We start from the raw sequence: 24082 nt of genomic DNA, 5'->3' as shown, positions 1-24082 counted from the left end.
AGGGGTGATATGGAGGAAGTGCAGCTCCAGTCCTCCTTTGGCTGAGCTCAATTTCTTGTGCAGCTGCCAATTTCAGTGAGATGGCCCAGCAAGGAGCAACCTTAGAAAAAGAAACTCCATGCTTTTGCATGGCTGTGAATGACTGTTGTGTTGGTGGGGATGAAGGGATTAATATGGCAGCTTCAATTTAGATTATAAACTGATGTAAACCAACATGAGATTGCAATTAGGTGAAATGGGATGTTTTTACCTGTCCCTACAGGGGAAGTAGCCCATCAAAACCCCAAACAACAGTAAATCTATTTTCCACTGGCTTAAAAAGGTGAATCAGCTCATGTGAGGGATCAGATAAGTGCCAAAGCTGGCATAAGAGCCAGAGCAAGCAAATGCAACTGAAAATGAGGAGAGCATTTCCCTACCAATAAGGTGTTAGACACTTACTGGTCTTTGGTGTCAGCATCAGCTGACTTACACACTGTCTTTGGTGTCAGCATCAGCTTAAGTCAACATAGATCACAGAATCACGAGGTTGGAAGAGATCTCCAAGATCATCGACTCCAACCCAGCCCTAACAGCTCAACTAAACCATGGCACCAAGTACCCCATCCAGTCTTCTTTTAAACACATTCAGGGATGGTGACTCCACTATCTTCCCAGGCTGACCATTCCAATACTTTATCACCCTTTCTGTAAAAAACTTCTTTCTAATATCCACCCTATATTTCCCTTGGCACACCTTAAGACTGTGCAGGCTGTGGTCAGAGGGGTTGAAGACATTTTTTGATTAGTAATCTGAGTGTGGATAATTTGCAAATTATTAGAAAATAGTATAACTTATGAATTTAAAGTGAAGAAAAAATTAACACAGAATGCTGAAAATGGATCTAGGAAAAAAGAAAAAGTAAGACTGCAGCAGAGGCAAGTGTGCCTGGTGAAAGAGAAAAATAGAAACTATAGCTTGCTATTGGTGTTTGATAGCTGTTTATCACCAGAAAACCTAAATACACTCCTAAGTCTTTGTTAAAGATGAATAATTTTCGGAAGTGCTGATCACAGCTATGAGCGTTCAGTCATGGGCCCAGGCCAAGAACATAGTAACGAATGTTGGTTATTGTAGACGTATTTATGTTATCACTGACTCAAAATTATCTAAAATACTCATAGGACAGCTAACAAATTTTTAGAGCTGTTACTGAGTGCTTTGGTGGTGTTAGGGCTTTGAAAACATGCCCCAGTTTTCTTAAGGAGAATGTGGAAATTTAGACCAATGTGTGTAGCTTCAGGAAACAACTTTTCTGCATGGAGAGATGCCAGAATACACTCGTAGACAATCAGTCTGTAAGTGCCTAGAATTTAATACGTGCTCAGAGGCAGCCACTGCGGATTTGTTAAAAGCAAATCTTCCTACAAGCATCTGTTTTCGTAAGTCAGAGAAAAGAAGCATCTGGAACCTGTCTCTATTTTGATAAAGGCTTTTACATAGTCCAGTTTAGTCCTTTTCTACTTGTGTAAGTGCACTGAACTCTTGGTCAAAGTACTCCTGAACACAGAAAATTGGTGAGAATGGTAAGAAATACTGATGTGAAGAGAGTTGCAGATGCTAGGAAGTACCTTTGTTATGAAGTACCTTTTTCCAACAGTACTCAGTATATTAGAGAAATTACTACAGTCAAAGTGAGCAAAAGGAAATTCACACACTCAGGTCCTAAGAACTGAGAAAAAATTTGCAAGTGCAGAATGCAATGTATCAAGAAAATGGCTGAGGGGTTAGTGATCTGAGCAAAGTGAGCATAATTTTAACAATACCACCCCCACCATGCTCTTGCAAATAAGAGAAATGCATTTCTACAATGCATTAGCCTCCACAGTGTTTAAAAAATGTCAGAATTCCAGTCAGTAGTACTGTGACCTCAGTAAAAATAGACTGTCCAGTTTTGGGCATCACCATTCAAAAAAGATTTGTTATCCTGGAAAATGTCCTGTAGAGAGAAACAGGAAGAAATAGAAAAAAAATGATGTGAAGAAAAGTTGGAAAACCACTTTAGTTAGAGCAATGAATCTGATTGTGTAATGTGCCTCTCTTGTGATTGTAAATGGGAGCAAATGGCAGAGTTGTCTTTTGTAAGGCATTATTTCTCTTACTCAGTTTTACAAATCTGATGTTCTGGCAGACAAGCTTTTACTCCAGCAATAATGCTTATCTGCTCACCAGCCCGTCTGTTTCTGCTTCTCCCTGTAGACTGGTACAGTTTGGCACCCAAACAAGCACTTAAATGCAGGTCTCCTTGGATGCCTGTCCTAGCCAAAGAGTACAAAAGTTGTAAATTCAAGCTGCATTGCTTGAGAATGACTTAACCTAGTTAGACAACTGCCAGGGGAATATGGCAGTAAATGACCAAGCTGGGCACCATTTGGGGTGTCAGCAAACATTTGAACCTTTTTGTAGAAGAAAAATAGTTCTTCTGTTGCCTTCTCTTCTCTGCCTTTTCGTGGCTTGTTCTTGATGGGTGAAAGGTGATGTGACAGGAGCCCCTCTAGCCAGTCCAGCTGAATGTTGGATTTTAAATCTGAAATCTGCCAGAGAATTAAGCAGTGGTTTCCTTCAAGAGTCTGGAAAGCTTCCTTATAAGGGAGCAAATGCAGCAAACTGCTTGAGAGGCAACTCCCTGTGGAGGAAGCTGCTACACAAATGGAGGGAGAAGTTAGAATACAACTCCTATTTCTTTTTTAAAGAGTTTGAAGTTTTGTATGCAGAAAGGAAGTTGCCATATTGTCAGCTTTGGGGGAAAAAGCGTCAGCCAAAAAATGGAATTGAGGAGAACGCTGTACCCTTGAGAATCTTTCTGAGTTTTAGGAAAGAAACTACATACACAAAGAACATATATCCTGAAGCTACTGTTGATCTTCCTGTTAATTATGTTACTATTCTCGTTGTTAAAAATGTTTCTGCATCCTCTATGAATGAAAAATAAAAAAAAGCTTTTAGACAGTTCCTGCATTTTTGTACCATAAATATTTCCTGTGTTATGTTTTAGTAAGATTGTACCTGTTTTGCTAAGGCTTGTGAGAGAAGAGAATCCCTGTCAGTGTTGATCTGTGTGGAGTCTGGAGTGCTGCTGTACTGTGTCCAGTTCTGGCCTCCCCAGTGCAGGAGAAATAAGGAGCTGCTCCAGGGTCTGGCAAACGGCCATTGAGATGAATAAGAGACAGGGGACACTCATATGAGGACAGGCTGAGAGAGCTGAGATCTGGAGGGTGTGAAGGAGACAGAGGCCCCTGCCAGGAAAAGGGGCAATGGGTACAGACAGGAACACAGGAGGTTCTGACTGAACATAGGGAAGTGCTGTGAGGGTGACTGAGCACTGAAATAGGCTGCCCAGACAGGATGTGGAATTTCCGGCCTTGGAGATACTCAAAAGCCAGACACCTGAATGTGGCAGCCTGCTCCAGGTGTCCTTGCAAGGCAGGAGGTTGGACCAGTTCATCTCAGGAGTCCTCGCAGCCTCAGTCACTATGTGATTCTTGGAATCAGTAGCAGAAAAGAGGCCTGTGAGCAGGGGTTTAAGTGGTGCTTCAAGGAAGGAAAAACACTATAAAGTGTTCTTATCTATACTCACTATGCATCATGTAGTTCTGAGAACAGTAGAGTACGTGTATTGAAAGTCAGAGCTTTCCTAACTATGGCTAGATTTAGAATAAATGTATTATAAATTGTCTGCCAAAAACATGTCTTGCAATTTCTTTTTCATTTTCCTGCAGATGATTTGGGAGGATATTTATCTAGTATTATCTTAAAATAATTTGTGCTGCTTCATTTTGCATTGCAAAGATGAATAAATACTTCACATGCTCACTAAAAACTAGCAGAAAACCCATCTATCCACTTTTTCTCATCTCATTATGCTGCCTTTTTATAAATCTGTCTTCTGTGCCCGTTTGTTGTATTTTATTGATACAATGAAAATAACTTTAACTGGAAAGCATAAAAGGGACAAGGCATATCAGTAACAGAATTCCTTCAACTTTCAACTCTTCCTGCTTGTGTTTCTCACTGTTCTTTGCTCTTTATCTGTTTGTCGAACTGTGGCAATTTAGTGAGCTGTGGTTTCAGTTTCTGTCTGAATTTCCTTGTATCATGTTTCCTGTCGTTTTGGTTTCAGCTTCACATGGTAGACCCCCTTCTCTAATAGACTGTTCTAACCTCTTTCAATCCTTGCAAGCAATAATTCACTGAGGAATTGGTGCAGCACAGAGATTTATGCCTCTCTTCCCATTTAACAGTTATTGTTGCAAAAACAGTTTGTGAAAGTATGGCATAAATCTCAGACCCTGCAAGTACTTTCTTTATCAGTTACTGACAGCCCCAAAGGCCCCTCCTTCCTCAGTTTCTCAGCCCCAGATTAAAGAACCTTCTTCTCTTTGAGCTATAGCAGGTTTTTCTCCCTCTGTCAGACTTGTAGATTTTGGTCTGTCTGGCCCTGTTCCCTAGCTGTCCATTAAAAGGACTGCAGGACAAGAGAGCATGTGCAGTTCACTGATTTGCATCAGTGCTACATCAGGGCTACAGCCTCTGTAGCAAGAGCTGTAAATCAGTTCCCATCAGTGCATTCTGTTCTGCATTCTGTGCAATCCATCTTCAATGCTGCTGCTTCTTTTACTTCCAGCCATTCCAGGTGCTTGGAAAGGCTGATTGCTGAGACCTGGCTCTTTCCAGGGCTTTATGTTGACTTGTCAGTTCTCCTGCTGGTCTCTGGAGTGGTGAATTCTTCTTTGTATTACACAACGTCCTTCTCCAGCTGTTCCATTCAACTCTGGCATCTGGACAGGAGCCTATAGCTCCAATTGTGGTGAATAACCAAAAGTGCAGCAGCTGTACACTTTCTGGTCCTGGTGCTGGCACCGGTTGTTCCATTCTGTAAAACCAGTGTGTGGTCAGGTCATGCCACAGATCCTGTGAACCCCTGGTGGCACTCACTGCCTGCTTTCATTGCTCTGCTTAAGCCATTTGCTATTTTTTTTTTTCTGAACATGCAGAACATTGCAGAGCAATTTAGAATTTACTCTTTGAGATGGTCTTGAGTGTAACATACAAGTCTTTGAATGCATCCCTTTTACTTAGGAATAAATAGGATATATATTGCTGAATAAAAATGTTTTCCCCTTACAGCATAAATCAAGTGACTGATGCTGTGGGACCTGAACTGGGGAGATGTTTATTCCTTTCTGAAGGCCACTCTAAAGCCTCTGCTCCTTTCTAATCAATGAGCATTTGCAAGCTTTTATCTTTCATTTTCCGCACTCCTTCAGTGCAGAGTTCCTGTTAAAAAGGCAGCTCAGCCAGCTGTAATGTGTTGTCACCACATTTAATGGTGGAGATGAATATACACCAGGCCAAGGAAGAGCTGCTCTGTGTTTTTACACACCCACTGGTGACCTTGGGTACAATCTGACTCCCTCCCAAATCTCAATAGTGAATTTAAATGGTCACTGCAGGGTGTTAGCTTAGAAATCTCTTTTTTCAAATCTATTCAGGTAGAGCTGAATGCTCTGTTGTAAGTTTGGAGGCATCCCAAACTGAGTCCAGCAAACACCCACAGTGTCACCCTTGCTGACTCTAGGATGTTTCACCCTTGAGAAGTAGGAACAGACTCTGACCTACCTTTTTTGCCATGTAAAAGACCTGTAGGCTACCTGTAGTGGTAGAATGAAAGTTATCATCAATCAAAAGTAGGCTGTGGGGACAAAACTGTGTTGTGGATTTTTTTCTGAACACAGCATTTTTGGTTTTCACTAGTTGATGGGCAACTGAGTTGATTTTAAAATTACTGCTATCTACAGGGGTAAGTCTTGTTCTGCCTTTACTTTATTGATTAATTTAATAGAAAAATTAAACCCACATTTTCTTCCACTGCTGTCACAACTGCTTCAGTAATGTCAAGGAGCTGACTGTGAAAACTTCTATGTTTTCAAACATCAATTTCCTGAACCTCACTGCAACTTCTTAAGCGTTAGTGCTTATACAAAGAACATGAGTAGCTGGTGGGCTTCAAATTTCTGCAAGGGCGGATCAGCAGTTTGGGTTTAGACTGGATTAAAAAGATACAGAATCACAGCCTTAATCCTTGCATGTTGTACATGAAGCATAAGCATATACCAGTACCTGTGGGGACAGAGCATCATTGGTTAATGAAATTTGCCATTAGATTTATCACCACATTCCCTTCTACTCTCATTTGTGGAAGGGAAGACACTGACAATTTTTCATTTCCTAGTTCCATCCAAAGTAAATAAGGAATCTTGCTGACAAAGAGACCACATCCAGGAATAGGAAAATGCTTCTGTATGCATCCAGAAGAATCTTTTAAAGGAAATACACCTGCAGGAACTGTAGTAGTTACTGCTGTAAAGACAGTGAGGCTGGTCTCGGGCTTCTGAATATACATGATGGTCTCTGTATGATAACGGCAGCTTTTCCAAATCTGTGTGTTCAGACAGCACTGCAAAAACCTTACATTGCCTCCCCGACAAGACATAAATGTTTCTGTGTCTAGAACCGATAAAGAGCTGATAGGTTGCTTCTTGTTGAGGGACATGCTGAGTAAAAGGACAAAAAGCCTTTCCTCCAGGTCACAACTGCTCTGATGTGTTCAGGTCACCTGAAGAGCCTTCTGCTTCTCCAAAATAGGAAAAATATCAGAGCCTTTACCAGAGCTCTGTTTCTTCTCTATTTGCAGTTAGGAATTAATGTTATTGAGAGATGTGAGAGAACAGTCAGTAATGAGAGCAGCATTTGGGAAGTGATTACTCAGTCTGACTCACAGGATTGGTCATAGTGCACAACATTACAAGGTGTGCATACAGGCAGGAGGATTATGGGTGTAAATAATGCCGATGTCTACTGAGCTTCACATTGTACTACAGAGTAATTGATCAGACATGTATTGTTTCCTTGCCAAAAAGTAAGTACTCACCCAGTAACATAAGTTATTTGACTAAATGGGAGTTTTGGTGGAACTCCTGCAAAAAGGATTGTGTTCCTTATGACAGATTTTTTTTTTTGCATCCTGTTGTGGCTAAAGCAGGTCTGTTATTTTTTTCTTTAAAGTCTAGCACTTGATACTGGCAATCTAGTTTATTATAAAACAGTACATAATGTCCCTGAAGAACCTTCTAGCATCAAGATCTTACAGAAGGAAAAGGTGTTACTGTCTTTTGTGGTTGTTCCGTTGGTTGGGTTTTTTTGTTTTTAATTTTGAAGGATAATGGAGTAAGTGCAACATACTATATGTTGAGTATAGGGAAATCTTATGGCACTTTTCACCGTCACAAAATACTAATCACACCATGTGATAAGGCTGTTACAAATAGAGTTGCTGGATCCTTGCAGATAAAAGCATGTGGAAAATGTATTTTATTGCTGTAATTTAGTTTGAAAGAGTTAGATCAGAGCCACTCCCTACAGACTCATTTGGATGCTTTAGTGTGAAATACACTCAGGCAGAAAGCTCTTACATCCACAGATCTTTGCCTGATTTGGTAAATGAATGGCAGAGTTAGTTGGGAGAAAAACAGGATACAAGAGCTGCCCTCAAATCTGCAGTTAACCTGTATGTTTCTGAGTTCCAGACAATTCTGGGAGAGTTGAGTCTAGAGTTAGGAGCTGTGTCCTTCTTTCAGCTGCCAAAGGTATGGCTGAACTTCAGCATAAATAGATTGCAATTTCTGTGGACAAGATAGTGAATTCTGTCAGCAAGAAGAGACAGGTTTACTTTGCACTGATATTGCATGTTACAAAGAGACAAGTCTAATATTAGATAAAGTACAGAAGGAAATCTTGGCAGTTAAAACAAGCAGGGATTGTCAGCTCCTGGATTTCCAAGTGTTGTCCACAATGGTCAAATTGTGTCAATAATGAGTGCTTAATTGTCTTGAAGACTAGAACACCATTTCAGTATTCTAGTTTTTAAAAAAGTAAGTAACCCATAGATGGATATTGGACTTGAAAGTTTTGCTTTCTTTTAAGTTTCTCTTTTTAAGTGCTTTTAAGCTGCTTTTTCTGTTGTATTTGGCAGCATCTTTTAGCTGTCATTTACAATGGAGAAATCAGTTGCTAGAGAGGGAGATGGCTATTGCATCTTGAATGACACTGTATTTATGAAATGTCAGGGTGAGCTGTGGTGAACAGCTGAATTGTGCTGAGATCAGTGGATATCCAGTTTCTGGTATGGCACAAAATATTGCTGTGCAGGATGAAGACATCAGTTTCCTACAATGCAGAAAAAAATGTGTTCTGTGTTTCATTTCATGTGTTTTTTGTGGCACATCATAATCATAAGAAAAGGGATCCCTGTAGATGATTTTCTCCTAGTTTTTGAGTTCATTTACACACAGGAATCTGAAGTAGTTCAGTTGTGTGTGTGGCTGGCTGCAGGGCTGCTGCAGCTAAAGCCGGGGAAATGAAGGGGTTGCTGAGGCATTGCTTCCTGTATTTTATGTTCTGCTTTTAAAACATGGTAATCTCTGTATGTAATTGTTAGTATGCCTAGTGAGGAGGCAGGATTTTTGGTTAAAAGGAAATTAAGTCACAAAATAGCTTTATAATGTATACAAGTAGTACATGTGCCCTACTGAGAGATCAGAATACACTGTGTTAATACATAGGACAAGCAAAGGGACCACTTTCTTTCCTAAGCAGTTTATGAATTAGGTGTAAAACTAAACTTCCACATATGATAAGAACTGCATTTCGTAGTACATGCCTTGGTTCAGCCTTTGTGTGCACATACGTGGCAGTGCCTAAATGTTACATACACACAGTTTGAAACCCTGCTCAGTTACAGACCTCAGGAAACACGTGACTGTTGGTAGCAGTTACACTGGATACTGCATCAAAGCCCTCTTTTTTCAGAAAGATGGGAATTTGGTGGGCTCAGACTTGTGCACTAAAAACAGTGATTAGAGTTGCAAGACAAATTTGTACCTGATTACTGTCTAAATGGAATTGGTTGTTTAAAATTGGTTATTGGCTGTTTGTTTCTGCTTGTTTACAGGTTGCATGGCCGATACCATGAAATGGCACCAAATGTTGTGCCCATGGACTATACAAAGGACCCAGATGTTAAACTACCTATGCAGCTTATAATAAACATGCCTGAGCTAAAGGTATCACTACTGACTGCTTGCAAACTATATCTTAATTTCCGTAGCTTGTCTGCCAGACTTTTTGCTGAGATTAATATCCAGAAGTGCTGTGGCATGCTGAGGTCTTCCCCTTCCTATTCTTGTTCAAGGGCAAAAACAGCTCCAGAAACTGAAAATGTTTAGGTGAATGTCTTTCTTGCAGAGATAGTTGGAATAGATGTTAAAGGAAATGAATAGGAAACAAAATTAAATTTAGCAATCTTTGCCCTTTGTGTATATCCCCCACAGAACCCACATCCCCACAGTGATCTCTGTGTGAAGAGCTGGTTAGAAATCTGAAGTTCTTATCTTAGTCTGTTCATAGGAAATTTGCTAGCAGTGTGCAGAATATTTCTAATAAACGGTAAAGGTTTTCTCCCTTTTTTTCAGCAATCTGAGCAAAATAAGTATTATTTTTCTTAATTTTTCATTTTCATGGGGGCATTATGTGATAGGAAAGGGAGAAACAATCCATGTAAATGCAAATAAGTGAAGCAGTAGGTATAAGGCAATCAGTGCAAAAAAAATTTGAGACACTATTTGTTTTTATTCTCAGTTCCACAATTTAAGAATTTATGGTTTTAACAGAACAAATGTGGAGTTTTAGCATTTATTTTTAGACAGTTCATTGAGTTATTGTTTTGTTGCATAGTCTGTTTTTTTAATGTATGTTTGTCAATTGATATCTATAAACTACTGTAATGTGGAAACGATTATGTGTTCAATCTGATAGTTGCATGAAGCATTATTAAGCTTTTTAAGAACAATGCTATAAGAACCTTTTAGTTGATGGCTTTCCACTTAATTTTAATGATCTAGAAATTCTTCCTTAGTGTTGTATTTTTTTTTCAAATATCTGATATTTTACAAGCAGAAGCCATGCTTCAGAAATTCAGTTGTGGAGGATACTGAGTCAACATGAAGTGAAAAACATTTGAATTTGATTTCAAGTTGAAGTTCACAGAACTCTTTGTTCCTTTAATACTACACTTGCTGTATGCTTGATTCTGGAATAATATAATTTATTGAAAAATAACCATGTTCTGTTAATCTATATGTGTTGAAAAGTGTTCGACCAGCGTTTCATTTAAATGGAAACATTAAACACATACAAGCATTTAATTCAGTAGGATACCTTGAAAAATTTTTATCCTTCAGTTATACTTCAGACTCTGATTTAGCAGATGCCTATGGACAGCTTGGGTTTCTGAAGAAGCTGAGAAATAATTTATAATTCTTTTTCACAGTGAGCATGGGCTCCTTCAGCAAAATCTGTTTATGCTTTTTCTAATGGCATAAGTATTCCTTAGAGTTTATGTTTTCATCTCTGAAATCTTGATAACATAACATGAAATTGTTTGGCACAGTTCTTTGACTCCTCAGAGTTTAACTGCCAGACAGCTGAGAGTTGCTTTGTGACAAATCAAGGCTAAGCTTAGAAAAGAAAGTGAGAAATTTTGATCACACAGAGTATTTTTGGCTTCAGTGATTGAGGATTGAACACTTAAGGAGTAGCTCATTCAACGAGAACTTTTGAGACGGAGGCCTGATACTGAAGCTGATGTACAAACCAGAAATTTTATACAGTATCATATTTAGGTTGAGAGACAGGAGCATATCTTGCTAGCTTAGCCAACTTAGGTGGTAATGATAGACTTCCTAAGAGGCTTCCATGTATGAAGCGGATCATAATCTATCTTTTGGCACCACAAGTCTGTGAGGCTTTCTGACCCTGCTTTAGAAGACATCTCCAGGTAATGGAATTTGACTTTATGAAAATAACAAGACAAGCTCAGTGTTGAATTTTATACAAAGTCTCTCTCAGGTCTTATAAATCTGTGGAAGAACCTTTGAAATATTGGTGTCAAACCACTCATTTCAGGAATTCTAGGAGCTCTCAGAGAACAGTGCTTTCAATAGCTACTGAGCTTGTTTTCATTTAAATCCTAGTAAGGGGAGACTAGATCTTATTCCATAATTGTTTCAAAGCATTGTCACTAAAAGATGTTAAAATGCCTGGGCTCTTTGTTGTAAACTGGGGTCCATCTTGGTCATGAAACATCTTGTGGGCACCTGTGCAGACGGGGGTGAGGGGAAGAGAGTTTTTCCTCAAGAGTTTATTTTTGGAGCAACCTAGGAAATCACTTCAGCTCATACACTAAGAAAAAAACTCTTTAACCTTTGCAACTTGACCAGACTGCCTAAAAAATCATTATGGTGTTTTCTTTCTTCGCTAACTTTTCATCAAGGTGAAGACAAAGACAACATTTACATCTTAAAATAGAAATAAATGACCTAAATGTCTATTGAATTCTAACAAAATTAGTACTAATTTCAACGCACCTGGCTTTTTTCATATACACATTACATTCGTGGTTACTGGCAGTGTTGAGCTCAATACCACTGCAGGTTCTGACAAATGGATAGAATCAATAATGCACTTTTCTAAATTAGATTCTGCTAATATAAAGAAAGATCTTTACCTCATCCATTAATGTTTTGAGCCAGGTTTTTGTGTTTCAAGGAAAAAAGTGCTGATGATAATTCGCTTTAATTGGTAATAAATTATTCACTAATTTCTGATTCTTACAAGTTGAAAGTTGGGACTAGAAATAAATAAATAAAGAAGGGGAAGGTACTTTAAGTTGATTAGGTCTACCATTACACTGAAGTTAACAGAGCTATTTTACTCTATCAGTTTCATTGCAGTCTCTGTTCTCTAATTTTCACAATCTTGGTTACATAGGCACTAGTTTAATAAATTAACTTTTGGGCATCTGGACACCCGTGAGATTGCAGTAATTAATATTGCAAAACTGTAGCCATGATATGGACTGCTCAGTGTGGGACCAGGAAGAAAGCCAAAGTAGGGGCTTTTTAAAATTAAAACAGGTTTCAGTCACATTATCCCTGTCATTGCCACAGAGCTGCAGGTGGGGATGTAACCTGATGCCAGAGCCCCCTACGGTTGGTAGCAGTAGTGGGTGTCCACACCCACATCCCAAATTGCCTCTTTCCCAGACTGTGGGCTCTCTGTGGGCACTGCAGTGCAGAACAATCCTCGTCTCTGGGGCTGGGCAGCAAAGGGCTGCTGGAGGGGAACCATTTTTGTTTCACTCACTTTACAGTCTGTTGCTTCCTGTGTTTGGCTCACATAGGAACTTAATTGATCCTTGCAGGCCTTGTCATAAGCTGCACTGGGGAGGGAGGTAGTTCATAAATCCACTGCTGAAAGGATGGACAGCAGGAACAGGAATCAGCCAGGGGCTAGGAAGGACACACAGGGAGCAGTGACTCCATCACACATTTCAGAACCGATGTTAGCAGCCTATTTGTACTAAGTGTAAACATGAACGCAAGTGATTTGCTTCAAAATAAAAATAGTTTCCACAGTGTTAATAGGATGAGATTTTAGAAGTGATTTCAGTGAGTCTTCAGGTTCAAAGCTTTCTGTGTAATGGGCAATGACACCAGAGAGAGCAGAGTGATATTCCCAAGCCTTGCTCTGGCCAATCTTTGCCTCCAGCTCATGTCACCATTCTTGCTGCATTCTGTTAGCTGTTTCTAGTTATAACAGGATGTTTTACTCCCTTCAGACCACTGTCCTTGCTTCTCTGAAGTCTCTTTACCTGACCATCCCAGCTGTGTGTCCTCCAAATGTCATTAGTGAGGGCTGTTTTCTCTCCATCAAGCCCCAGGCCTGCACCTCCCCGATGGCCTGCAGCATTGTCTGTGCACTTCCCTGGCACAGTTAGGAATCAGTTCTTGTCACAATGCCTTATCTTCCCATGAGGTACTGGTAGGGTCTGTAACATTTAAGCAACTCTCTATACAGCCTGACTCTGGGTTTTTCGCTGTTGTGACTGCAGTAAAGGGTCATTGCTGAACTTACGCTTCTGCTTTCTGACTGAACAAAATGGTCTTTTCTATTAAGATATAAACTTATCAATTTAGCTCTGTCTTAGCCTTGGTCTCTGCAGTAATTTCTTAAACAGTACCCTGCAGGCACCACAGAGAAGCTTGATGACATTAATACAATCATAGACACGTAAACCACAAGTTATTGATTTTGAGGAAGAAGAAAATTTAAAAAAAAACCCTGCAAAGAAATTAATTTTTTTCTGCTCCAGGGACAATTTGCTGTTGCACTTATTATGGTTCCCTTCTGAAGTACCAGTCTTTCCTATGGATCTTTGGTTGTGAACAATTTAGCCACTTTTAACTGTTTGTTAGCAATTTTTTTCCCCTCTTTTGGAATAACTCCTGAAATTTAGAAAAGATTAGTTTTTACCGTTGCCGAAAAAGTCCTGATGAAAGCATCCAAAAGGATTCTGACTTGCAATGGTCTGAAAAACAGACTGCTTTGTGCTTTTAAATATATTCTCTAAAGTCAGTGGGACTTATGTTCAAATACAAAAGAGAAAATCATCGTGTTTCTGTGGATATGAAAATTAAGTAGCATTTTGTAATGACTTTCCAGTGTCTCCAATTTAATTAACTTGACCTATCTTTGAACTTCACTTGCAACCTCTTATTTCCAAAATGCAGTCAGCTTGTGGGAATAGGATTGGATGCTTGAAATTAATTCCTCAACCTACAAAACAGATAAAGCAAAAGGCCACCAGAGTGCTTTCCTAGAGTCTGGGGTGGAAACTAGAGGACAGGGGAATATAACAGATGATCTAGCTGCAATGCCAGGAATAAACCCTCTAACAGTTTGTTAGAAAACTAATGGTTGTGCTTTATTGTAAGCTGATATAGATATGTATGTTGGAATAGATGCTGTGTGAGATTTAAAAATGCATAGAAACGAAATCATCTGAGTAAAAGAAGTGTTCCATACAAAGATGGATTGCATATTTAGGATTCTCTCAAGCCACCACAGCAACAACATCAATCTGCAAAACAGCAGTTGTTTTTCAGTTGTAGCAATCCTTTATTGTTTCTGTCTCCTCTCTCATTTTTATCATTAGAGTAGAGAAAAAGCTTTTTAAGACAAGTGTAAGTTTCCAGTTTTAAAACTAATCTTTTTTCCAACAATTAGTTCTTATGGGAAAGCAATCTAGGAAAGAAAAATATAATTTTCCCCTTTACTCCCTTCCCCCAGGAAGGCTCTTCCTTTAAATATGATGGAACCCTAATCTGTGCTCTTTAGAGTAGAGGTAATGAAATTACAGAAAGGATGTGAAAAGTATCTGTGAAGGTAAGCTAATACTTTCCATTGTGTAAGCCACAGATATACTGCCTGAAGACACATAATATGAGAAAGTTAAAGGAAAGAAATCAATATGAGGAAAGTTTTTATTTTTCATTTTGGTTTTAGAGATCCATTTGGCAAAGAGTTACTACAGAAGTATGATTAGGTTCATTTAATTCATTCTTAATTAATCTGTATTTTCAAGATCTCTGACATGACAACTTATGCAACTGCAATATGCTTATTGAGTCAATGAGATCCTGCGCCAGCCTTTCTAAAGCACAAAGTCCTGGGCTTGATGTTCACTGCTGATAGAGATATTTGCATCTGTGTGCTCCTGGTTTGTTACCCAATGCTGCCTCTAAGATGTCAGTTTACTACTGTTACCATGACACTTATTTCTGATCAGGTTTGTTCCAAATAAAGCTATACAGCATTTTAGAAATGAAAAATAAATTTCTAACATCTTTTGATATGCATTCTGATGTTTGACATTCTCAAATTTTAAACATATAACACAGCATTTTTTGTGTGCTTTTAGGAAGAAAGTGGACCTTTTCATATATTTTAGCCCAAATGAATCTTACTTTGGCTTATTTATAAACTGATTGTTTGAAACAATAGAATCAATTGTTCTTCCCTGCATGTCTGTGTGTGCATATCCCACAAACAGGTATATGTTTATAACCACAGGGAAATCCCGTAGACAGGTGAATGTGTATTCCACGAACAATTCCAGGCACATTTCCAGGCATTTAAGTGAGATGCTTTAACCTAAGCAGTACCCACAAACGCATACCTGCTGTACCTACATATCACTCATGAGACATGAGTGATTACTACATATCCTTTTACAGTGAGGTTCTCTCAGCCATCTGCTTGGGTCTAGGGTGTTATTTTTCATTCTGAGGCTCTGGAGAGCCTGCTGCTTTTTGAGGCTGCTTTTTATTTTCAGGAATCCCTCTTTTCTGTTCTATTTAATTTGGTTTTATCTGGCCTGGTTTTGTCTTCATCTGAACAGTGAACTTGTTAATCTCCTATCCTTTGAAATCTGTAGGCCTGTCCCCTATTGTGGATTCCTTCAGTCATCAAACCCTGCAGGAGGATTTGTATTTAGTATTGACTACTTTAATGGGCTGTAATTTGAGCCTAAGGCTCTGTGGTCCCACCTTCACCTGTCCATAAAAACGGCCTTGTTCCTGGCCATTACTTTTTTAGTCTCCTCCATTATGCCAAAAATGTATTTTACAAATGCTTTTGTTCTATGAGTGAATTAGCAAGAAAGAATTCAAGTAAACTGAAAAATAACATTTTCTGGTCATTTGTCTCTCAAATATAGCTGTTTTTTGAAATTTCTTTTAAAATTATTGGATGGTGTATGAATATCTGTTAGGTAATTAAATTTACAGGGGAAAAAAAGAAGAAATGGATATATGATTGAACTTCTGAGCTTTCACAGTATTTCTTCTTTAAAAGCCAAACAAAATGCTGCATGCATATTAAAAATAGTGAACCTGATATGCCACCACCACAGCTGCATATATTTATGGATCAGTATGTTAATAAGTGTCTTGGCTTCAGATAAGATCTGAAGCTTTAATGAGATGCACAGCTTTAATGAGATGCCGCTCACAGCCCAAGTGATGTTTGTGTTCTGTGTGTTCTGTTCATATTCAACAGAATTGAATTGACTTTCCAAGTTTTATTGATACAGCTACAGATCAGTGTTCGGGTTTTGTATCGCTCTGAGACAGATGATGGGTTTTTACTGTAAAAACATTTGGTTTGGATTTCAGAGTACTAAAGCAGGTTTTCTTATGCTTGCTTGTGTGTTTATGGTTTTAGAATATTGTCTTGTTCTAAGGTGCTAGAAATTATTTCAGGATTATCTCCCATGGAAATTAAATTTAATTTAAATCTCTGGAATTTTTAGTCAGTTCAACCACAGGTTGGGCATAGACATGTATTAGTGAAAATAAAAGGCCAGAAGCAGTACTTCAAAGCAGCAAAGACTGATGAAACATCCTGCTAAAGCATACAAATGTAAGTTTTTTGATGCCTTTTTGGGAAAAGAATACAAAGAAAATGTCTTTAAAGAGCTAACCATGCAATTAAATATTCATTATCAGAGAGTCTGCAGGTTTTTCCATCTTCCGAATACCAATATATATGTCTTTCACAGGAGAATCCCTTCAAAGAAAGAATTGTGGAGTCTTTCTCAGAAGATGGAGAGGGGAGCCTGAGCTTCAATGACTTTGTGGACATGTTCTCTGTGCTCAGTGAAATGGCTCCCCGGGAGCTTAAAGCAATCTATGCCTTTAAGATCTATGGTACTGTGTGGAGAGGCTCTGGTGTGCTTTTTCTGTTTGGAGAAAATGAGTGGGACACTTGGTGATCTTTGGTTCTTCTATTGTTTAGATTTTAACACAGATAACTTCATTTGTAAAGCAGACTTGGAAAAAACCCTCAATAAGCTGACCCGGGAAGAGCTGACAGCAGAGGAAATCACTCTGGTTTGTGAGAAGGTGATAGAAGAAGCTGACATGGATGGCGATGGGAAGTTAGGATTTGCAGATTTTGAAAACATGATTTCCAAGGCACCGGACTTTCTCAGGTATTATTTTAAGAAAAAGAGAGTCTCTTGCATACTTGCAGGCATTTTTTAGGATATCACTGTGCAGTCTCATATAGGAAGTGTCAGACATAAATATTTTACTGGAGAACTGACTAGGGGATGACTTCTTAGTTTACTTTTCTAGGGCATATTCCGGTTTTCTCCTAAGACTAAGAGCTCAATGACTTTTAATTATCACCTTTCCTGCCCCTCCACCCCTCTTGGTGTGGTTCAGGAAAATATTTTGATCCATTATGAGCTCAAATTCGTATTTTTCTTAAGCTTATAGCAAGGATCCCATCTGTCTGCATAGGAATGTGTGTAAGTGTTGTTTACATGTTACAAATATACACAAAAACACATTGATCTCTTTGCTGAGAAAGTGAAAGTGTTTTTTGAGGAACTATAAAGTGTCCTGCAGAACACAGAATAGTATTTCTTTCACAAATGAAACTTCTGAGGAAAGATGTTAAAGCGATTCAACAATAAAGCAGGAGCACATGATTTCTATGAACCTTGAGAAAAATCAGCATCTGGAGAGGCAACACTCAATGTGAATGTCTTTTATACATTTCAGGTATTCTTTGACTAATCAAGTGTATCAACAGAAACCCCTTTTAGAACAAGATATATATCATCATTATGGTGGGGCTCAGCTCAGTAGGTATTCTGATATTTTGTTTACAGATATTTCCAGCTAAGAAAACATTTACTTTATACTGCTATCCATGTAGAAGCTGCTAGGGTCAGGTAGAATTTCCTTTAATCAATCAAAATCAGTGCTGCTCCTATGAATCTGGTAGAGAACAGTGATCAAATGTGAAGAATTAAAGGCAGATTTGAAGATTCAGCAGAAGCTGCAATTTCAGAAATTTCCTGTGCCATGACTGACTTTACTGCTGTGTTGTAGAGGGTTGCAAACTGCTGACTGAGAATTCCAAGCTGAGGATGGTGTGCTGTCCAGTCATTTCCTGAAAAAGTTGCAGAGAGGAATGTTTGCCAGTGTAGCCATTGAAATGACTGTCACAATTATTTTTCTTTTCCAGTTTGGTGATATTGAGGGAAGATGAGGAAATGAGTGAAAATCACTGAGTCCTGGGTATTCAGTAGGGCAAGATGATGAGTAAAAAGTGGATGAAGTGAGATGTGTATTATAGACTAAGTAAGAGAAAGTGGAAAGTACCAATAAAATCAAAGGATGGGGCTACCAAGTGTTGGAAGACTGCGTGTCCAGTTGCTCAGTTTAAACACATGTCCTTGACAAGATATGTCCTTCATGTTTAAGATGGCAACATGCATATTTAAGGTAGATGTTTGGCATCCCTGGCATCAAGAGGAATCGTAACTTCCTCCCCCTTTCAGGTTCAGGAGTTGGGCTGAGTCATGGGACTCATCTCTGAAGTCCTCAGGCCTAAGAGCTCTTGATGATATAACAAAGGGTCTCCTTCCATCTCCTAACCAAAACACTGGTTTGGTGCCTCTGACCAGGTAGTTTCTATATAACAGTAGCTTCTGTGGGGATAACAGTACAAAGAAAACCATTTCTTAGCTGAAAATATATGTGAAGAAAATATTAGAATCCTCCGAGGAATCTGAAGTTTCCCATGGTTCAGCGATATGTGTTTGAAACTATATTGGAAAATGAGAGTGTAATGGAAAAAAGTCTCAGAGTTGAGAATGTGTAGATTCTTTCATTTGGTTTCTGTTTTAATCTGAGTTAACAGCTGCAGTAAAAGATAGTGACAAGGTCATGAGACTACTTTTACCCAAACCTATTTACATGGAGGATTTGGAGGATTTGAGCCTTCCTGTGGTTTACTTTTCATTTTGTCTGTAAAGGTTTTTTTTTTTAGGATATTGTTAGTTCTATTTTTTCTTGTATGCACTGCATCACAGACTGACATATTTGTTAATACTGAACTTCCTGTTCTGAGGAACTTATTCTAATTTTTAAAATACTGTGTAGATATTACATTCTAAAGAGAGATTTGACTTTTGGAATGGGATTCACTGATGTTTAATGCCACTATAGGTTTACCAAAGTCTGACCGGGACTGAAACTAAACAAGCTCTATCTGTCAGGAGCCAGTGCCTGCCAGCATGTGACAAGAATGCAATTCCTGTTGCTGATCTCTCACCACAAAAACAACAGTTCCTGTTCATTAAGTTCAATTGAGCCGTAGCAGTCTTGGACACACTACCTATTCATTTACCGAAACAATGCTTTCTTACATCTTTGTGAATCAATCTCCAGCTCTATTCTATGCCTCTCATTTTCTTCTCTTTTGAGACTTCAGCTGTAATGGTTGCTTAAATGATAGCACTGGGCTGTGTGCAGCCAAAGGGCAGACAGGGCTGTGCAGCTTCACTGGGTAATCTAATACAGAGCATGCAAAGCACAGGAAGTGTCTTAATAGCAGATAACCAACCCTCTATTGCAGTGCTAAACTGAACTAGCTTCTTACTATTGCAAAAAGATATAAAAACATGTTTTCACCTAAAATGAATTGTCCATTTGAAATCTAAAGCAGACATGTGGAAGAAATACAATTTCATTTGGTTTTGCATATCTCCACTTTTTGTGCCAACTTTTGAGTCAAAGGCATTCCAGAATTTAAATTCAAGGAAGCCCAAGGGTGTAATGATTTACATTCCAGCTACTCAGCAACTGTGAAAATGGAACACCTAGGAATGAAAGCAATAGCCACACTGAAAATGATTGCCAGTGAGCAACTGAAGATGCTGGGTAACTGCAGTTTGCAGGGATTTTGCTGTGAAGCCATGGTATTCTGATCCCAGAACACCATGCTGGCACCTGGTATGAGAGCCTTCAGAAAATGCTGAACAACTTGCAAGGCCCCAGATGATTTGTATCTGTAGTAAAGAATTTCTTATTCTGTTATGTTCCTTTTCTCCCCACCAAAGCCACCTCTTCATTTCATAAAAGGAGGAAATGTAGGATTCCAGGCAGTTAAGTTTTATTCCTGGCTCTGCCACTGCTCATTCTATGAAGCCATAGAACAGTTTTTTTCTCTCCACCCTCTCCTCACCCGACTTGTGACAAACATTGAGAACTTTCATCCAGCTGTAAATTATCATCATCATCATCATCATCAACATGAGATTTGAAGTTACCGAGGAGGAATATCTTCTTTACTCTGTGGAAAACCCTTGAAGGCCAGATTCTTACAGCAATATGCACTCAGGTTTTGAAGCACGTTTTTTACATATGTTGGGGTTTTTTTAAGCTGTCACATTATTATGCCTACTTAACATACACAGCAGGCATTAACTTTGGCACAGTGATCCAGGTTTTGACCTGCTATGAGCTGAAGTTCATCCACTCTACATTGACTGATTTTCCTTATCTCATCACTTCTTTCTCAAACCTTAATGGCCCTGGGTAGGTTTAATCTCCTACAGTCTTTGCCAGCTTTGTGCTTCTGTCAGGCAAATGAAGATGCAGTAAAGTCTGTTGTTTGATTTGCACTGTTGTCATTGAGGATTTTTTTTCTAGACTAGAAGCAAACACTGTTAATCATTAACCAGGGAAGATCTATGCAGTTGGCTGTTATCCCAGAAGCTGAACTGAGCTGCAAATTATAATGGCAGTTACTAGTTCAGAAAATTTGATCCCAGTAGTTTTATTTCACTCAAAATTGTTATCATTAAGAAGCTGCTTGTAGTTTAATGGAAGCATTGGCAGATTGAGCTGGCACTAGCTAAGTGTTCTGTTCTACAAGACTGGTTACGTTTTCCACAGGAAATTGTTTTATAAATCATCCAGGAAGTTTCAGCTTATTTGAATGTCTGAGGGTGAAGCATGCTGTAACAGTATGTAATGGGGTTTGAGAGGAATATGGCATTAATAACACCTGAGAGCTGCCAGGTAAACAAGAGGGAAGCAACACATTAAACGTTGGAAATGTGGTATTTCTGAAACAGTTGTGGGCCTTTGCCCAGCCACCAGTTGATGTTGTGACTCCAATCCTACCAACCGCTGAAGTAAAGGAAACTCGCTTATAGGGAATGTGCATCTCATAAGACAGTCCCAACGTACAGGTTAATTAGTTCTTAAGGACTAATATTAGAGCTAGTGACTAATTGTCAAGAGATGCTTAGGAAAGAAACAGTGGGAGGGAATAATTTTTTGTCAGTGTTTTCTCAGTCTTTTAGCTGCTCCTTAGTAAAAAGCTGAATATTCAAAGGCCAAAATGACACTGATAAAAATAGATGCTTTTTTTCAATAACTGGATTTCCAGTTAGGTGGATTTGGGTGGATTTTTTGGGGGAATCATGCCCCAAATGTTTTCACATACAATGTGATGGATTTTTAGCTCCTAGATATTACCTGAATGGGAGTTAAATTTTTAAGAGCTTGGAATTATATAGTCTCTATACATTTATTGAATTGTGAACAAGATATCTATAATTCTTTTATTTAAAAAACATTAGTGCGAATAAACTATTTGCATCACTATCTGCTTTCTCTCACAGTGCTTAGGCTGATGTGCCAGGCTGCTATACAGCTTATCTTTTACTGTTACCCAGATTGAATAAACTCCTAGAGACAAAATTCCTAGGGACCATGGTGAAGATGAAATTTTATCTCCTCCAGATACATATCACCAGCTTCCTTTAGTGAATTTCTGATTCAAATCTAATAGCTGTAATTAAGTAAGAGTATTCTTTTGGTAAAACAAAATCCAAAGCGTGTGCATCCAGAAAGTCTGCAGTATCTCAAATGTTCCAAAAAGGTTTTCTTTCAGTGTAGGCAGCAAAATTATAAAATTTACATACAAAAATACATGACAATCTCTTATTTCAGTCAGTCAAGAAAGAAACAGTTGGTACTGTCATGACCTTGAACAGATTGCTGCCTACAGTGGGGTTTCAGGATACCCTCTTTAAATTCTCTCCCTGTCCTGCTGATATGCTTGAGAGCTTTTCTGAAGCCTGGTGGCAGTTGCAAGCCATGCTGCTTGCCTGTATTTAAGAGCAAATAGAGGATAACAACCAGGATCTCTTTGGCCCAACAAGAGAAACAACTTTACCTGCCTGATTTGTCTTGATTAGGACCCAAATACTTTGCCCTAGCAAAAGTACCATTGGGAAACACTTAGCTCTGCTCTACTTCCAATAAATTGGGCAATTTATACTTGATTTAATCCAGTATTGAGCTTGGCCCCTGAGCTAACATTTTCAGAAGATGGAATTTTTTCCCATGAGATTTAAATCTTCTCAAAGCTTGAAAGAAAGAACGAGGATTTCGGGGGTTTTTTTGGTTTTTTTTTTTTTTTTTTTTTTACACAGCAATTTTCTTTTTGTACTTTAAGGATTTTTTTTTGCATAGTGACAAATGTGTTTGTATGTCTTAATATTTTTCTTTCTTTTGCAGTACTTTCCACATAAGAATCTGAAGATGTTTCTACCAGTCCAGCCTTTCTGAATCTCAGGCACTCCGGAGGCTTTTGTCCTCTAATGAGGGCTTCTTAGAACTCAGCAGAAAGTACTGAAATAATTCTGGTCCACAGAGAGACAGAAGCATCATTTGATCTACAGGATATTTGGAACAGACACATTTTTATCTTCACTGCTGGCCAAGCACTCTGGCAAGGATGGCAAGGATGGCTGGTTGTTGGATTGTGGTTTTTCTTCTTTTCCTCCTTTTTTTAACAGTCTGAATCAGAATATTATTAAAGGTATTTCCACAGAGGTTTTATATTTACAAATATTTAATACTGTTCTTAAAAGTGGGAAAAAAAAAAAAAAAAAAAAAAAAAAAAAAGAGAGAGAGAGAGAAAGATTAGCTTTGGTGTGTTTTCCAAGAGTATTTGGAAGAAAGCATGGGCCTTAAATAATGAGATGCCTCTATCACTGTGTTGTACAGCTGGAATCTTGCATGGAAAATACCTGAGGTGAAAGAACTGCAGTCAAGATCAACTCCCAGTGTTGAAGACAACCACAGCCCAGGTTTGCCTTTCAGCCACTGAAGTGGCAACTGCTGGGTTTGGTGCTTACCTTCAACCAACATTTTATGGATTGTCGTGTCCTTATAAAACTTGAAATATTTGCCTTTTGTATATGATAATTGCTACATGACTTGTTTCTTCCCAAGATAAATGTTAAAACTGTCATTTTTCTCAGAGGGGCTCCTGCATTTTACTCATTCTATGGGTTGATAATGTTGTATGGAGGAATATGGTCATCTGTAACTTGTGAACCAGTTGAACAAGCACAGTACTACTATTAAGGACATGAAAAGATATTTTCTTTCTAAACAAGCTATGCAATCTCTCCCATAAAATGCATGAATGCAGTTCTATGTTTCTCTTTCCCCTACAGCTGGAAATCATCTAGGTCTTTTTTGGTTTTGTTTTTAGTTTTTTGGGGTTTTTTTAACTTCCAGTATTGTTAGGTACTGGGGCCTGAAGACAATCATATGTGTATTAATTACTGTTCTAACAGTCAATAGAAGGGCTCTGTCACTTACATGGCTTCTGTATCAAAGTCATCACAATTAAAACTTTTGAAGCATTCTGTTGTGCTTTGAGAATTTTTAGGCTGACCATTTACTAATTTCCTTTCTGATCATTATTCCAATTACTATAAAGTTAAATCTTTCAATGGATGAAATCTGTTATATAGAAAACTGTTAGAGAACCTAACTTGTTTATCATTTCTGGAGGAATAGTGATGCTTATCTACCTCGGAAATTCTTCTGTGTGGTGAGCTTGCAGGGTAGCTTGCTATTCAGATTTACACACTTTGAATAAAGAAGAAATATTTCTCTAGCAGTATGTGTATACATTAAAAGTTTCAATGGAAATTTTGGATATTCAAGGTATACAGGGCAGACCTGTCTAAGGTTGCACAGTGAAAATGACACTTGTATGTTAGTAATAACATTTACTTTTAATACATATCTTAGAGCCATTGTGTTCAGTGATGTTTGTAGCATTTTAATGCTTCCTCCTACTGATTTCTGTTTAGGTAAAGGAATTAAAACCTGAATTCCCTTACTCAAGTTAAAATTAACAGAAATCGATCCTCGTATTCAGTTCTGATTGAGTAAAAAGAGATTTGAGCCT

At 38.5% G+C, this 24082-nt stretch overlaps 1 protein-coding gene across 1 annotated transcript in view; it reads left to right on the top strand.

Moving 5' to 3' along the window:
• Positions 1-23725, top strand: part of ACSBG1 (acyl-CoA synthetase bubblegum family member 1) — an 89564-nt gene extending 65839 nt beyond the window's left edge. Inside the window, exons 19-22 of the mRNA XM_083870643.1 lie at positions 9051-9162; positions 16560-16707; positions 16796-16991; positions 22390-23725. Coding sequence (XP_083726769.1) covers positions 9051-9162; positions 16560-16707; positions 16796-16991; positions 22390-22411 — 478 coding nt within the window. The 3' untranslated portion in view covers positions 22412-23725. The remainder of the gene's footprint in view (positions 1-9050; positions 9163-16559; positions 16708-16795; positions 16992-22389) is intronic.
• Positions 23726-24082: the final 357 nt, after the last annotated feature.

This window comes from Zosterops lateralis (assembly GCF_965231275.1).
Source record: "Zosterops lateralis genome assembly, chromosome: 13".
Taxonomy (NCBI): domain Eukaryota; kingdom Metazoa; phylum Chordata; class Aves; order Passeriformes; family Zosteropidae; genus Zosterops; species Zosterops lateralis.
This window is presented reverse-complemented; position numbering and strand designations above follow the sequence as displayed.